The 19,005-nt window shown below is 31.0% G+C and overlaps 1 protein-coding gene across 2 annotated transcripts in view; it reads left to right on the top strand.

Annotated features, from left to right (window-relative positions):
• The window catches only part of Gfrl (Glial cell line-derived neurotrophic family receptor-like), a 264,405-nt gene that overhangs the window by 114,962 nt on the left and 130,438 nt on the right, over positions 1 to 19,005 (top strand). For both annotated transcript variants that reach the window (XM_089073808.1, XM_025217922.2), the window contains one exon: positions 6,228 to 6,350. In XM_089073808.1, coding sequence (XP_088929934.1) covers positions 6,228 to 6,350 — 123 coding nt within the window. The remainder of the gene's footprint in view (positions 1 to 6,227; positions 6,351 to 19,005) is intronic.

The raw sequence follows: 19,005 nt of genomic DNA, 5'->3' as shown, positions 1-19,005 counted from the left end.
CGCGGCACTGCGACATCGAGATCCCGAAGGAACCTACTCGCTTTCATTTAATTCATCAAACCGACAAGCTTTGATAAGGAAAAAGGGTCCTTTTGTGCAGCCTTCATAATCAAAGAACACGAAATTCTTTTAAGCAATAATAAATTTTATAATTTATTCCTAGGTTTTTATAATTTTTGCAATGTCATGATTGGACAAAGCTTAAAATTTAATACATGATAATAGTAGAATAAACAACAACTAATGATAATACAAAACTTCATTATTGTTTTATTATACATTATATGTATATATACATTATATTATGAATATATATTTACATATAACATAAAATTAATTATATAAAGTCTTTATAAATTGCACCCTCTAATTAAAAACATTTGTAATAAGTTTATGTTTTATTATGCTTGATAATAATTAACTATATATTTTAATTATTGAATTATTAAATAAATATTTTAATTGTTTAATTAAATGAAACAAATACATCTTTGTAAAATATTTTTTACGCACGTCAAAATACTTTGGTAAAAACGAAAAAGACGAATATAATCGATTTTAATGTTAAAAGATTTCACAGCAAATGGAAAAAAAATTGAGCGGAAAGTGAATAAATTAAAAGAGGGAATGTGTTGCGCCAACTGTGGTAAAAATTGAAGTCGATTTTTCGGCCGTTCATTCATTCTTTAATCAATGAATTTCCTATTGAATTTTATTCTCTCAGAATTTTATTTGTGATCACAACTCGTCAAATTCAATTATCTCTTTAGTTATAAATAATTTTTTTATGTTATCCAGAAACGAAAAATTTGTTAAATTTATAATCTCTTTATGAAATATTATACTTGATATTTTGAAATATGATACTTGATATTTTGAAGAATATGTTTATATATTGTGAGACCTTTATATAAGTAATAGTATATAAAATTCTTGGATATGTATTTTTTCCATTTAACTCATTTAAATTTAATAATGTGAAATAATATCAATATATCTCCTTCTTTTTTGTATTATTTACTAAATATATTATTTATTAAAAATTTACTAGAACAGTCTAAATTGATAACAAATAATAAATAAGCTTTTCCAATAGTTTTCACATAGCATATTAAAATATGTGAAAAAATCTGCATATAATTCTCAGTAACATAAAATCATTTATACTTTTAATTTTACGATATAGAAAAATAATTTTAGCTTAATAAAATATTCAAAATAACTATAAACTTAAATAATTAAAATAAATATGTTTATAAATGTAATGTAATTTTATGTATATATTTATAAACAATATTAATAATTTTAACGTTGGAAGTTAAACAGATTAAGACAATACTTTGGAAGTTATTTCTGAGATCTGTGAAATAGAACTGTTAATTTCTTTTGTTTGCTTATAAGAGTTATCAAATTATAATAATTCTTAATTCCTATTCTTGATTTAATATCTTTTGAAGTTTAACACTGAGAAGTATAATCTCACTTTTGATACCTTTCCGTCCAACTGTCGCCCGTGTTAAAACCCTATATCCCGCCGAGTGGTTTGTATCTTCACATTGTACAGTCGTAATCTAGTTTCTAAACATATCGAGATATCTACTCTCATAATGCCGACATAATGGAAGGGCGCGAAGGACGAAGGGGAGTCGCGTAATTTGTAATCATGCGACGCATTATGATTTATCGCGATAAACCTGCGTGTGCTCGCCTCACCTAGAGTCACAACGTACTGGAATATCAACACGTCTATATAATTGTGACCGATGGTCGCCCGATTTTCACAACGCGCCTGCAAATCGACCAGGCAAACATTGTTTCGCCCAATCTGATTTTTTGAAAACACGCACCCGATAAAAATATTATCGGATTATTCGGCAGAAACTTTACAACGTATCTCATAAAGAACAGTAGAGATTTTACTAACTATGATATATTCTATAGGTAAACACAAGAAATGTTATTTTAAGTTAAGTATTCTTTTTTTAAGTTTTTATTTAAATATTTATTCATATATATAAAATTAATATTTTTTGAATACAAAAGGTATTTTTGCTTTATTTATTTTCTAAGGAAAATATACTTTTGTACTACAAATGATCTTCTCTCAAACTAAATATTTTTAAAAAAATGGTTATCAAAAAGTTTACATTCATAATTGATGATACTTTACAGCTTAGAGAGTTTAAGCTTTCAGAGTACTCTCTCTTAGAAACTTTTTGCCGTATATTTTTCTACCGTGGCTTATCGGATAGAAGAATTCTGATTTCCACAAACGTCTGTACGTTGTGTTCCATCAACTCATTGTAAAACTGACGAGGGAAACGAAGAACGGAAAGAGAGAAAAAGGTGGAATAATATTTCCATTTCGCTTTATTATGCTCGGAACTAGAAATCTCCTCCTTACCACAGTTTGTGTTGCTATCCTTCCGCAGTATAATTATTCTTCGTTGCAACCGCGTGCAGCTTTTTGCCTCTCCGAACGTTTTTGCTGCGTCTTGGCCGCGGTTTTATAATCACTCGTTGTTTTAGGCGAATAGAAATTTCGTTGTTCCCCTCCCCCCTTCTCTCTCTCTCTCTCTCTCTCTCTCTCTCCCCTCTTTCTCTTTCTTTCCTTCCTTCTACCGTTGTCTATCTCTGCCACTCTTCTTTCTCTCCCGCACCATCTTTCGTGGAGGCATTTTCTCGCTTAACGACGGCGGGAAGAAAAATAAGTAGTGGCACTCATTTTTAATGCAGGACATAAAGCGCTGTGCATCTTGAGAGCAAGCGTGTGCGCGAAATCCACTCGCTAAATTGAATTTTAAAGGAACGTTTGGTTTAAAAACCGATTTGCAGCCAGAATATCGTACTCGCACCTTGAAAAAATTTGAAGGTGCAAGTATGCACTGGTGTGGGTAAGCGTGCAGTTACAGTCCCTTATTTATTAAAATTCGTGTTTCCTTATTAAAGATAATCTTATGTGTTTATCTGTTGAATAAATTTAAATATAAATTCTCTTCGCGTACTTATCGTACAATGCAAAACTGTTGTTTTTAATTAAAATTAATCTTTATCAACATAATTAAAAGAAAAAAAATTTTCTTCATTTTTTTTATCATAACACTTTTTGCATATATAAAACTGATTTAGAAAATCGTAATTATTATATAGATCAAATAATATCCCCATCAAATCTAGCCGGAAGTGCTCCAGCTGACGGACTTTCCTCGACGCAGGTTTTCATTTCTCGAATTTAATAGCTCGTCCGCAATTATTTGTATGCTTTTCATCGTAACAGTAAAGTTGTTGAGATTTTTCGCAATGAGAGAAAGATTGAAAGAACAACCGGGGATAGAAAATGGACGAAGCAGGCGCAAAAGAGAAAGAGAGAGGAAGCGATAAGGAGAGAGCAAAAGAGACACTGCAAAACTGAGCACATGGATTTTTACGAGCTACTCGCGAAACGGAAGTCGATAAAAGAAGCACGGACTGGTCGCTCTCTCGCCTCGTAATTAATTATAAAACGTTCGGTGAGAAGCAGAGACAAGCAGGGGTTTGGAGGAGGACGGTTAGGCGGTACGAGCGGCTATAAAAAATTCTCTATACGAGGCGTAGTCACCTCATGGCCGTACTTGAGCGTGCATTCGCTCGGGCGCAGCACTGTAACAGCGAGATTTTTCCGATCATCCTACGTGAATAAGGAGAGAATTTATAGCAGCAGTAGTTAACCGGTATATAATGGCGACGTTAATGTGCTCGGATATAAGCGGAACGGTAATGCTAATATGGTCGGTTAAAGCGACGTTTTCCAATCGTTTATGCAAATGACATACTATACTTAAACGGGAAATAGCGAAACTTTCGTAAACAAATATGTATATATAATTATCTTATTAGTATTACGAAATTAAAATCCATTATTAGACATTTTCCAAAAGAGCTTATTCAAAATGAAAGAGAGAAACAAGGGATAGGGTATACAGAGATAGAGAGAGAGAAAAAGAAATGAGAATTTAATTATGCAATGGAAATTATGTCTGTGCATTTGCAATCTACAATATATATCAAAGCAATTCCACGGGAGATGTAAGATCTTAATAATCATGGGGGAGCCATTTTGAAAGAGTTCAGATCACAATGCCGAATATTTCCTCGCACGGCGCCGAATAGACGGATTTCTGCAATCGCGAGCGCCGAATGATGCCTTTGACAGCGGCCATTTCTGAAAGTGCTCCTGCATCTTTGAGAATTTCGTTGTAGCCCGAAGAGAGATGAAAGGATTCGTATTCCCGTTACGGTATTGCGCGATACATCAAACGCAAAACAAATTTGTGTGCGCACGGGGGACGCATTGTGATATCATAAGGTATCATAAGCGATGCTCGTGACCCTTCTCTCTCTCCCCCGACCCTCCCATCATCTCGTGGGATGTAATCCCGCTGGCAACGACATTTCTGTAGTATACGTAGTAATTCAATTCTCGACACCGCGTACTGATACAGTATAGATGCACTCCAAAAAGAAAACAATGTTATTTGACAATGTTATCCGATATTATTGTTTTGTCATAAATGAAGAAGAAACGAATTTTAAAACAAATAACAGCTTTTCTATAATAATTCAAACATTTATATCCATATAATAACTGACATTCATATTTATTATTTATAATATATTTACAATTTTACAATAATAATTAATAAAAAAATAATTAATTAAAAAAGTAATAGTTACAGAATAAAGATTCCATTTAAGATATTTTATGTTGGGATAATTTTATAGTTTCTATAAATAATAAAATTGCATTGTGCGATAAAATAAAATTTTCTTTGATTATTTTTGATAAATATCAAGCTTATAATCTGTTTTACTTATCTTAACTAAATATCTTTGATAATAATTTTATTAATGTTTCTATATTGAACAATTTAATTGCAAAAGAATACTACGAATAGTAAGACAAATTGCAATCAAAGGTCTAATAGTATCCATGCTATACATACAGGGATGAATTAAACAAAGCGAGTGGCAAAGGGATGAATATCATATCGCAAATTGATAAAATCTGAAAGTTGCTTTATGCTCTTTTACGCGCGATGCGCGACTGATCACGTCGTTTGATTAATCAAAAAACCCGATTCATCTCGATGCAGCTTTATCGATGCATTAACAGCGACACAATTTGCGCTTTATACGCACACGCTCGGCAATTTACTGTGTTTGTGGTCGCGAAAAAACTCGCATAGTAAACAATCGATAAAATATGGCGATCGTCATTGGTCACCATCAAATCTCCATGCGTCCAAATGAACAGAATTGAGAACAGCAGAATTCGCGCAAATTCAAGCATATTATAAAAGTTATTGAAAGCTTTTTTTTATTTTAGCAATCCTTAAATTTTCATATTTTTCAGTAACACAATTTTTATAGAAAGTTGATTGATATTTGAACAAACATTTTTTTCCATTTTATTCTTCACTATTCTGCAATTTAAAAAGGTAATTACAGAAACATCTTACAGAAACAATATATAAAGCTAACGCGAATTAAGCTGATACATTTATAAAATCCTTTCTGATTGCGTTCTCTTTTAATTTGAGATATTGAAATACCACTTTGTCTATTTATGATTTTGTGTTATATTTGCAAGAATCTTTCTAAGTATAGAATAATTTTGAGTATAAAATTTTCACTGTTTTATTATTTTCATTATTGCATCAGTTACTTTTTCGATGTTTTACAAAAATGCGTTTATTCACATTAAAGAAAAAAATTTATCTTGACGTAATAATTTATTTGTGCTGATTTATGATGAGTTGGTGCAGGCGCGTACGTCCGTTTTGTTCACGACCCTTCGTTCTCATTCAAACTATTCGTGCGCGCCTAATGAAATATAATTTGTCGTCGTCGGAGAGTTTCACGTCGGCCAGTTATAAATAACGGAAACGCTTTATCGCGAGGATATTAAATCATTGCGCACTCTCGCTTTTCCCCTCTTACTCCACCTCCGTCTTTCGAGCAGCGTTTTGTCGCGCGGTAATTTGCCGTAATAACGACGAATTTCCCGAATTTTTTGGCGCTGGCAAACTGATCTCAATGGAATTCCACTTTTATTTTCTTTTTTTCTTCCCACCGTAACGTCGGGTTTTAATCTTGCCCGCCACGCTGCGGCTCGAGAAAAATGTTACAGGTACATTCTTTATGTGCGGACTGGCGTTTTAATATGTACGTTGTCGATTCTGTTTCAGGATCTGGCATCAAGGTGCCGATGGCCATTCTGAATTGCCTCTACGCCCGACAATTGTGCTACGAGGATCCGTCATGCAGCGCCATTTTGGAGATTATACCAAGAGTTTGCGGTCCAGAATTAGGTAAGTTAATTAGGTCATCTTTTCCTAATAATTCGGAGTAATTAATTAATGTGCTCATATTAATTGTTAATAACTTAAATTAAGTTACACCAATTATACGTGCTTATCACAATTTTCATTGTACACACATACATTTAGGATTGAATTAATAATAATCAAATTGGTGATAATCAAAATAGTCGATTATATGTTACTACCATACCTCTAACTTGATAAATCAATCACACAACTTTGATATATCGGATATTATAATAATTCAATGAAATTGATAGTTTAATTACATTTTTATATTCGGTTTAAAAATTATATTTTACGATTTTTAATAAATATATAATAATTTTAATAATTTTAATTATAATAATTTTTTAGTAAACTTATTTTATTTTTGCAAATTAATGATTTTATTAACGTAAATTACCAAAATAAGCGGAGCTCATAATTTCACATCTTAGAAACATCTACACGAATGAGTTTTAAAGCTCAATCGATATCTGAAAATTAAATATATTGCTTAAGATTTTACTGAATTGACGTCTTAGCTTTATATCAAATCTTATACAAAAGACATTTTTTTTTTCTTATGATGTATCGTACTTAATGCCTTCTTTATTTTTTTTAAAAGGATAATTTAAATAGTTTACGTAGAAAAATATGAAACGTGATTTACTATACGAGTTTATAAATCGAAAAGTTTACGCAAAAATAAAAATCATGATCAATTCTGCAAAATAAAAACTAACCTCGACATTTTTTTATTTTTATATCTATATAAACCATTATTCATGCATCAGATAAATATGATATCGATTCTCACTAAAGAAATGAGATATAGTTTGATATAATCTGTTGTCACAATATGCAGGAAAATTCTAGCAAGAGCTTTAGCTTTTTATAGATCGTGCAATACTTAATCTCATGCAATATATTATTCATACATTCCTTCTTGTAATAATCATGGGTCCTAATGGGTCGCACATGATTCGTAAAATCTCATATTAGTCCGCGTAAAATAAAAGACGGCCCGCGAACGCGACAGCGTCACATTTGAAATTTGCGACGTGAAAGCGTCGTACCGCATTTCCATAAAATTTGCATATGGATTCCCAAATCCCTAGGAATTTCTTATGGAAACGATGATGACATTAATGTTTAAATTTTGAATTCCGTGTGAAAGTCCGCAGAACTTCTAAAAGTATCTTGCCAGCATTTTTTATAAGTGAAGATGAATTCATAGAAACTATTTTGAGTTTGAGGATTGCCATTTTGGTCTGTAGATATTTGACTGACTATTGCAGGTAATATTTATGAAATAAACATTTCTTTGTTTGTATTGATGTAAAAATAACGTCGAGAAATTAGTTATTAACAGCCGAAATATAATTCTAATATTTCTCGTTATATATAACACAAATAGTCGTATATATCTATTTTCAAGTTGTTTATTTCTTTTATTCGATTTCATAAAGCAATACCTCTCTCCATAAATGATTATGAATCATAATGGATCCGCGAATGGCAGTGACGTATCGGACATGATAAATAAAAAGTATCGTTCGTCGCACCGTTCTTAAAACAGAAGTAAAAGCCTCAGTAGATTTTCCAAGCTAAAAGCTTTCCGAAAGCAGTGCCATTTGTTTTACTTTCGCCTGGGCGATTACATGATAGATTATTCACGTAACTCCTTGGTATCAGAAAGGAGCGCGGAAGCCGCGGCATAAATCACAATGGACGGTGTCTTTGTTTTAAAAAGCCGCGTGCGCGCACTCCTACCATGTCGAACGAAATAAAATATATAACGGCGTTCGTGCGCTCTCTCTCTCTCTCTCTCTCTCTCTCTCTCTCTCTCTCAACTTTGCTCGAAGGCGGACTGCTTTTTAATGCAACACACGCCATTTTGCATTTTGCACGTCGACAATGTTTGCGAGAGCTTCAAGCGCATTTCTTGCGATACGACGACGGTATTCCGTTTGCGATTAAAAGATAGAAAGAAACTGGCGACAAAGCATTATTATTTACACAATTCATTCAATTTTTATTTAATGATCCAAAAAGCTGAATCCACTTTTAAATACAATTTTTAAAATACTTGAGAATCTAGTAACTTGATTTTATCTATTTCTATGCCAGACTCGATGTCAGACTACATAAAAGAATAATGTTAAATTTAAATAATGTTAAATTTAAGTTAAAACATTTATATTTTCTCGTCTATAAAAATCCATTCGTTCCTTAAAATTTACAAGATATATCGATAGCTTCGAAGTCACGACAGTCTTTCTTATATTCTTCTTAAATTCTTGATTCCATTTAAAGAAGTTTCTTTCATATAATATGTATTTTATCAGACATTTTAATTTATATTTTCGTCTATAAAAGTCCGTTCGTTTCTTAAAATTTACAACATATATCGACAGTATGTATTTTATCAAAGACATTTTAATTAAATTTTGAACATTTTTAAATAAAAATTTTCTAAGCAGGAAAAAACGAGAACTTTAACGATCTTTATATAAATATTCTTTAGCTGATAATGTGACATTAAAGTCGAGGGGAATCTGGTGCGATGATAAGATTTAGCGGTGTCGAGAATAATTTACTGTTCGCGTTGCGATCGCGTCCGTAACGCGATTTCCATTCGGATGCGACGAAGGAAAAAGATGCAACCGAGGACGGGTGGAGGGATAACGAGGATTGGAGAAACGAGGTCGTCGACCGCCTCCTCTCGAGCTGTCCTCGTTTTCTTTCTCTCGTTACGATCACATTGGAGGTAGTGAGGTGGAGAACTCAACTCTATACCTTTCGATTTCGTCATTGAATTAATCACTCCCACGAGGACAATTATTCCGGGAAAGCTCAAATAAATCGACTGCGGAAGTTTAAAAATGCTCTCCGATGCGACGATTTAACACGCGAATTGTTTCAAGTTAATATTTTTTTATATTTATTATATGTAGTAACGAGGATAATAAAAAACCAGAAATGGGAACGTGTATTATTTATCGTCTTGGACAAGATTCGCACAATGAACAATTCATGCGATTAAACGTACAAGAGCGTTAACACGAAATACGAGTTGTATATTTTTTCGATAATAATAATTTGATTATACGCACTCGTAATTATATCATATGCACGAGTAACTTAAACAAAAATAAATAACTAAATAACTAAATATTAATGAAATTATAAATTAATAAATTTTAATTTTTAATATTATGTTTATTAGAATTTAAGTATGTTTTTAAATTTTTTTCTGCTCTCTTTCTCTTCTATGTTCTCTTCTCTCTCTCTCTCTCTCTCTCTCTCTCTCTCTATCTATCTTTTTTTAAATGATATAATCAATATCTTAAATAAATGCTTTTATTTTTAATTTAATGTTCTAAGATTGGTGATTATATTTATACAAGAATTTATTTGGAACGTTGTAAGTGATGTAATAAAATACTATTTTTAATCTGAAAATATTCTAGAAAACAATAAGTATTGATCTAGTTTTGTTCAATAAAACAATATATATTGTTATATTTTAAAATATTCACTTTTTTTTTCTTGTGTTTGCTAATGAAAATTGACTTAAACTTTTGAGACAAAATAAGCACGGTGAATTAAAAAGAATATTTAAATTGAATTTGCAGATTTGAACTTGGAATAGCTTTTAGATCTAAGAATAAAACAAACAAGTTAATTAAATATCTTTATCCAAGTCTCTAGTTTAACAGTACGCAATTTAATTAACTTAAATCTGTATTAGCAATATCTGGAGGTCTTATTTATCTCCGATAATAAGATATAAAATCGTTACTAAGATATTTATAGCTAATTATGTTCATTCTTAGTAAAAAGTTGTAAATTTTACTTCAAATCTTCAAAGATTCAAAGAAATCTTCAAAGAAAAACATATTGTGATACATATTGCTCTTGACACAGAATTTAAACAAAGGTATTCATTAAATTAAACTATTTTGATAATTTCTAATAATAATAATATTATTAATAATATTGCATAAAAATAAATTAACATCATAATTAACATCAAGGTAAACGATAATCCGCGCGATCAAAATTTTGACTAATTTCACTTACTAACGATAGGAACTATATATGCCAAATTGTAGCGAGCTGTGATAGCACGACTATTCGATTTATGCGAGGATATCCGCGTGCAAGAGATCTTCATTTTCTGCATAACATGATTCATCCTAACGCAAAATTATGTTTAGTATACTACACACATATCGCGCGTATCCTCTTTCACCAGTTAATATTGTACACACCTGTAATTGGCAACCATGTGTAACTAATATATTATTGTGAAATGGATCCTCTATTATGTTAATTCACAATTACAAAAATAATTTCTAAAACTTTTTTTTTTAAATTTGGAAAAAAATATATGTGTTTAACATCTTAAATTTAAAGTAACAATAATTTAATATTAAAACTGGATAATTTTCGAGGTAGTACTATTAAATACAGTTTGATGCGTATTAGGAATAAAGCATGATCAGATTTCCGATGCCATAATTATGATGTTATTACCATACTCACAGCGGGTGCATATAAATTAATAGTTTGCAATACAAACGAAACCATATCATGTCCTTCATATCGTTACTGTTTGAACGAAATGACATAGTATCTTATAAATAACTTTTGCGAAAGCTTAATAAAAAGATTTCAGAAAATAAAGATTAATAGATTATAGCTTATAAAACGTTGTATGATCAGGAATATCTACGCATTTTTTTTTAAATCTTTTTACTAAAATAAATAATCTGATATCTTCTACATTTTTTGTATCAAAAAACTTTTAACAATTATAAATTTAGAAAATACCAAATGTTACAAATAGAAACTTAATTTATTTTTCGACAATGTTTCCAAGAGAACTCTTTTTCCTTTTTCTTTTTTTAAAATCTGTTTTTCTCCCAAATTTCTCCAATTGCTTTGTAACTTGCTCATTTTGCAGGAAAAATGTGTTTATCAGGCAACATCGTGATTTGAATAAATCTCGCGGGAAATAAAGTAAAGAGTCGATTTACAAGGTTCATCTTACAAAGTAATAGGTTGTAAAATTAGGGCTTGTGAATGGGATAGCGTTACCGAAGTGGCTGGCCCCTGCTGCGGTACAACTCCGTAGGACGATAATAACCTGCGTGGGAACACGGCGTTGTACATCGACAACTTCCGGCTGACCTGTTTCTATCCCCTTCCGCCGAAATTTCAGCTTGGACGGGCCATGCCGGAAGCTCCACTGAGATCGATATCTCGATACGCGCATTTCGGAGGCCCGCACTATTAACGGCCGGCCGATCGCGAGCCCGGCAAATGCTCGGGGGTACATTGATACCGCGCCCTCAGATTTCATCCCCTTAAGATTTCTAAATAACAGATTTCTAACATTCATCGCTCAAACTTTAGCGAAAGTACCAATAATTCACAAGATAATTGTAATATTCAAATGTAAAAAAAAAAAAGAATATATTTAGATATTCAAATGAGTCCGAAATTAATCTATCAATTAATTATCAGTATCGAATTGGTAACGTAAAGGTTAACGCAATAATTAATAGGACGTATCGCGACGTGTCAAGTAAACATGTATTGGCAGACGCGTGATGAATATGTCCAATAATATGAAGGGATAAAAGTAGCATGATAAAGGATTAAACCAAACGGGAAAGTGTGTGACTACCAAACAAGGAATATGTCGAGGCTTGTCATTGTTCCGGGACGATCATTTGCGTCGATAGAGCGTGGGAGTGGGATCCAGCATAATAGTCGATAACATTCATCTTGTGGATCACTGAAGTGCGAAATAAGGGTCGTGGATTACGTTACAAACGCCATTCACGGTCACTCGGGCGACATTAACGATCTGGTACGGAAACACGAATTACGTTAGTAACCCATACGATTCGTATCCCGCAGTCTTGAGCCGAGTAAACTCGCATAACGAGTAGTAAATTTAACCATAATACCTCCTTACTTTTACCGAGGTATTATGTATTCGAAGAGCTTGAGAACTCTCTAATAAGCAAACTTCTTATCTTTTTACAAAAATATGCATAGAAGCATATTGGTATTAAGCTAAATATGCTAGTGAAATAACAGTTTGAAGAATAATTAATTAATTGCGAAAATATTTATATAATATCGTTAAAATTGGGAATTATTAAAATTAATGTTTGAAATATTTACGGATTGAAAGAAGCACAAAAGTTAAATGTAATTTTTGAAACTTTTGTAATTTTTAATATATGTAAAGTATTAGAAATATTACTAAAAATTGTAAAAACGAATTATAAAATGGGAAACAAAAATTATCTTTTTCTTTGTATATTAGATTTTATTATATATATTACAATTTAATAAAATATTATACATATATGTGTTATTCTTTATTTATAATTACAAAATTATTTCTATTTTTGTATAATATTAAATTACTATGTATAACTAGGTCAATAAAATAATTAAATCTGTTAAATCATTTGGCAAATTAAAGATATTAATTTAAATTAAAGTTTATTATTGCGAATGAATTCCAAATAGATTGTAACCGCAAAAGGTAATTTAGATAATTAAAAAATTAATTAACAAGTAAAAATTAATACAAAAAACAATATTAAATTACGGATAAAAATTGTAGCTGCGCTATATCTCAACAAATGCAGTACTATGGTTTTTATTTTTTTATTGTATGTTCACTGAACAATTGTTTGTACATCATATATTGCGCTCGTCCATCACGAAAAGCTAGCAGTATCACTCAAAAACACAGTTTAAAAAAAAATCTGTTTTCATGTTTTCTAATAGCCAATAAAAGTACAAAAAAAAAGAGACAATACATGGGATTCCACGAATATATAAAAAAAAATCTGGCGTGGCCTAGAAACTGGTTCGAAATGACGGGTAATGTACTTTTTCGGCTAGTGCGGCATGTTTCGCTCGGCATGATGAACAGATTGCAACGACGGTGCATGTAACGCATCCCCGGTCGCGCGTCTGCACTAATCCTGCGGGATGCGCTTCGAAAGTTTTAAATTCTAAGTGGAACCGGAGAGTTCGCGGATAATGTTTCACGAAAGTTTTATACGACTTGTGTGATGAAGTCTCGGTAACTTATTTACGATACAATCGAGACCGAAAAACGTTGCACCGATGATACAATACTGACGATAATCGCATACAAATCTCTTTTTCTAAATAACACGTGTACTTCTAGTCGTGCAACGTTATGCAGATTTTGGCAGAATTTTACAAAATTACCACAAAATTCAATACATTATTGTATCATATATTCAACACGTTGTTAAACTTTCGAGCAAGTTATATATCCATTTTTATCAGGATATTAGATGTTATAAAATATATTGCATAACTTTCTGTACATGTGTGTAAAATTATTAATAAAAAATTGTTTATAAAATTTTGTTTATTAAATCTTGAAATATAAGATACTTATTTTATTTGTTTATTTTATTTGATTATAATTTAGGTTTTCATAGTTCGGCTTTACTCTATAGTTTTTATGGACATATTTTTAACCCAACAGATTAAAAAAATTTTGTTTAAACCTGTTGATTTAAAAATTTGTCTATAAAAGAGTAAAGCCAAACTATGGAAAACGATGAATTTATATTTTATTATAATTTTTAATTGAACCGTGTATTTTAGAAAGATCCTGATTTTATAGAATAAGCCAAATTTTTATTTGACGTATATAAATTAAACGCTTTCTTTGATAAATAGATTTTACGTGTATTTTTGCACCGAGTAAAAAAGGCTTGGAGTCTTTTATAATAGCTCGCTCGCCGGAAAAATCTTTTGCAATGTCACACGAATAAATCCAAAAGGAACTCCGAGGAATGGACGACGTCTCGGCTCGTACTAGGCGATGAGGGTGTGCAAAAGGGGCTTTGCCAGTAGAATGTGTACACATTGACGCTTCCACAAAGCCGGAAATCCCAGGACCTACTACCATCCATTCCAGGTTCTGCCAAGGCAACCGGTTAGCCGCCGCAGGCTGTCAAGCGCACAACTCAGAGCGAGTCCAAAGGCGCGTTTGGACCACTCAGGAGATTTCGGTTCGACTCCAAAGTGGAGGTTGTATCGCTCTCTTCTTGGGCTGCGCATTCCTGGTTGCAAGTGCAGCAAGACGCACAACACCAGCACCAATGCCGAAGTCACTGTCGCTGACTTACGGATTGACCGCACGGCCAATCGCATCTTACCATGAAATTTTGCCACTTTGCGAAGATTCGTGAACAGATGAAAGAATCGCAAAAAAGCGATAATGTGAGATATTCTCGAAAAATTTATTAAAATTGGAAATTTTTATTTAGTATATCGGTGGAAGAAGTTTTAAAATAATTCATTATTTGAGATATATTAATTTTTTGTATTTTTTTTTGTAAATTATAAGTAGATAGAAAACTACATAAATAGAAAATATCTTTCTCTTGGTTTAAATCTTCCAAATACGGCGATGATAATTATTATAAATTGGCACTTATATTTAATTTTAAAAGTAAGATTCAGCTTTTTTAAACTTGATCTAAATTTTTGGAAGATTTCTTTTTGTGTATAATTTCAAATTCGAAGAATTAGAAGATGACGAATATAGAGCATTGACTCTGATATGAACTGAAATTGCAAATGTTGTCCATATTTGCATGTAAATTGATTTTTAAAATGGTCATTTTTTTCTGTTCAAAATGCGAAAAAAATTCATACAGCCATTTTATTTCGGTTCAATATATATAAAGTATCAATTATTCCAATCTAAACAATTTTAATTAATGAGTTTCTCGTTAATTCAAATTAATTAGCAAAGGGCAATGAGAAACGCGCGGTAAGCAGTGCGCAATTAGATTTATAATTTTTCTTTATTAAAAATCAATCCTTTAAATGTTTCGGCTCCAATATTGAGCCATCTTCAGTGAAAAGATAATTAAGTCGCTAACTCTAATACTCGATAACGTGTAAATTTCAAAAGTTAAATCGTCAAATGAATTTTAAAAAACGTTAATAAATTTTAAACAAGTGTGCTAGTCGAAAGACAGACAATGTGCGAATACGATAAACATTATCACCATAAACGGCCTAACTCTACTGTAATAGATTTGACATTAATCGATTAAATCCACTAAAATATTATCGTTATAAATCAATTATATATTGTGGACTGCCTCATTAGGGACAAGATTAAAATATTTCCCTCACACGACACGGCAATCGGCGAGGGCGACACACAATTTACCTTGCCATATTAGAGTACGGCTTCGATTAATTATCTTTTCACTAACTCAATATTGGAGTCGTTTTATATATTAAAGTTTTATATATTAAATCTCAAAAAAGTTTTCAGTGGCAGTAAATTTTACAAATAAATTATTATATAGATAGAAAATATATAGAAAATATTGACTTCACTATAAGAACCATATATCAACTATTTCACAAAGAAATCGATATTGAACTTAATTGTTCCATGTGTATTATAGGATTTTTGATATTATTATTTATATATAAGCTTTTTTTAGTTAACATGTTTTTATAAAATATTTGTTGCATATTGAAAAAGATCAAAAACCAAATCATATAAATCTTACATTTAATATTAAAATATCAACCAGAATTCTATTAATAAATATACAAGTAAAATGTCATGCATGTAGTCGCTTATTATTTGCCTCTCACTTATTTACAAACGGAACAGAAAGAACGCTAGTTGCATCGTTACCACAGGCTAGCGAGTAGTTATTGCAGAATATATTCAATGCAGTAGTGATATTTCAGACCGTGGAAGCAATATGGCGGTCTGCACAAGCGCTGAATCATAAATAAAATCAGTCAGTATTGCCTTGTGTCCTGAGAATATATTATATTATGGAAAAAGATTATATTATGGAAAAATATTTCTGAGATTGCTTTATTAGAATTAATTGAAGCTATTTCACACTAAAGCAAGTAAATGACTATGAACTTATTAATCATGCTACGTGAACTTATCGGGTCTTTGATATAATTGCTGTTATGAATTATTCATCTTGATCCATCTTGAGAGGACGATTGATGAGAAAAGCGGATGTTGACTTATTCTGAATAATTAATAAATGTCTTTACTTAATTATTGACATTTAACAATCAAGACTTTTTTGTTTGTGAATAGTACTATTTTGTTTTTTTTATTTTATAACTGCGTTCTATGAATATTCTATCAATCTTCAGTTTTTATCTGAATATCTGTATTAATGTAATTTAATGTAAGAATTTAAATCCATCAATATTGATACATAGATAATCATAAAGCAAAGAAAATATTATATTCGAAATACAAATAATAGAATAATATATAATCTTGATATAAATCCTTAATATAATTAATTTCCTGCTTCTTCAAGTCAGAGCTACAATATATTCTCTTTTAAATTTTTTTTTATAATCCTGCATTAGGAGATTAAATATTGTACCGGTGCGGTTGTTTTTTCTGTATTTTTTTTCTTCAATGGAGTGCACTCGATTATGTGCATGATTACATCTTGTGATATTTTTCTTAATATATTCACTCAATATATTCAGTTATTTTAGATAAATATCATATTATAAAATCTTTAATGTGTCTTTTATTTTATTTATCACACATTTTATGTTTTATTTAATTAAACGCATTTGTAATATCAAATTATCTAGGTTTCATTATTATTTAAAAGTTTGCAAAATTTATTAAATCTATCGCGTAATTTAAATTAAAAATAAATTAGACATGAGAGATTGAATTACTATTTGTAATAGTAGAACAAATATAGGTTGATTAAAGGATAGTTATTATTGTATTGTATTGAAGGTATTTTAACAATTTTTCATAGTTTTTCATTATGTTTCGTAATGAAGATTGATAAAATCTTGCGCTAACTCAATTATAAGTTTAATTAATATTTAATTAGCTTTTGAGATTCTTGTTACGCTTACTAATTATTATAGAATGCTTCTATCAATTCCGATTCCGATATCGAAGATATTTTCTCCGTGTATTGATTCAGGATCCAGGTTGCTTTATGATCAAACGATAGTTGATTTATCGGTTTATCCAACTGATAATCTAACGATAGTTGGAATACGAGTAACGTCGGAACACGAGCTCCATTTTACCTTTAACCAGGTTGTTGAACGCCACGCGAGAACGTAAGCTCAACCATGCATAATCAAGCGTACGATGCACATTGATTTGCATGCAGAACTGAATTAGAGACGTAAATAATCCGCAATGTCATACCTCGATATCGATTGATTGGCATTAGCGTAATATGTTAGTATTAAAAATTAATAAACGTCATCGTTTGTATACTCTTGAGAAATTGAAAAGAAAATTATGAAATTATTCAGTTAATTAATTTTAATAACCACAAGCTTAATTATATAGCAATTCACAATCTGATTAAAGAGATGTTTGCATATTGTGTAGTAATTTGAATCAATATTATTTGTTAACATGAACCGCACTTTCAACAATTTATTTTTATATCGATCAGAAAGATAAATAATTATTCAAGTAATCAGAAAATTAAAATGCACATAGAGCGTGCAGTTTATTACGTTTAATTAAGTAAAAGGAATTTTAGAATTATTTAGAACAAATTTGAGATAGATCCTATTTTTATCAGCGCGTATATGATATCTCGAAATAGTCGAAAAATTATTATATATTTAAATTTAGAATGTCTCATCGATATTTATTGAAATTTCAATATATAGATATAATCGACGTTGCTCTTATAATTTTATCAGAAAGAGTTTAGAATGTAATTTTCTCTCAAGAATGGAAAGCAATTGATAGGGGAAAGGATTTTAGACAAATTTTCAATTTAGAAACGGCACACCGTAGCACGCCGTTCGTGTTTTTGTGCGAATTCCATTTACACTCTCAACCTAAAACAATAACTTCAAGATGGAGAGACCGACGGCACTTGAAGAGGGTTGAAATCCTTTTACCCAATGACACAATGTTTTATAAGTGCATACAGATTTTATTCAATCTTTTCTGCTTTATTTAACGCTTTGTTTTTGCATATCCTTTCTTATTATATTCACCATATTATTTATAAATATTAGTTATATATCACACGTTGTATGTAATATTTATTATATACAATAATAATCATACATAAAAGATAGATGTAATACTACAAGTAACTTGTTGATGTTTTGTATAAGAAATTATAAATAAGACTTTTTTTTTAATGCGGGAGAATATACAAATTTTTAAATTGTCTGTTCTCTTCCTAAACTTTTTGCAAGGCAGAAGCAATGTAGTGGCCATTAACGTAAAGTCGAGGGAAATTCTTGACCCAATACTTCCGCGAGAGTTGAAGGGTCGCGTAGTTTGAGTGGACTTTGAAATCTAGCGTCATCAAGTTGAGCGAGTTTTTGAGTGAGCAGCTGCTGTTCCGTTTAGCATCGCTAATGTTGGAGAAGTAGCCATTTTTCCCAACACATTTTTCTTAATTCACTATTTCACGTCTAAATAATTTCACTCGGTTAATTTAAGCACATTTGATAGTTGAACGACGTAAACTGCATGATGATTTTATTCTTATTTTTTCTACGAAAATTCCAAATTATTCTCGGTTTATAAAAAACAAATTGTCAA

The sequence above is a fragment of the Pogonomyrmex barbatus genome, unplaced genomic scaffold, assembly GCF_055798465.1.
Source record: "Pogonomyrmex barbatus isolate J1 unplaced genomic scaffold, ASM5579846v1 scaffold16, whole genome shotgun sequence".
NCBI classification, from domain to species: domain Eukaryota; kingdom Metazoa; phylum Arthropoda; class Insecta; order Hymenoptera; family Formicidae; genus Pogonomyrmex; species Pogonomyrmex barbatus.
Note: the sequence above shows the minus strand (reverse complement) of the source record. Positions and strands in the feature narration are given on the sequence as shown.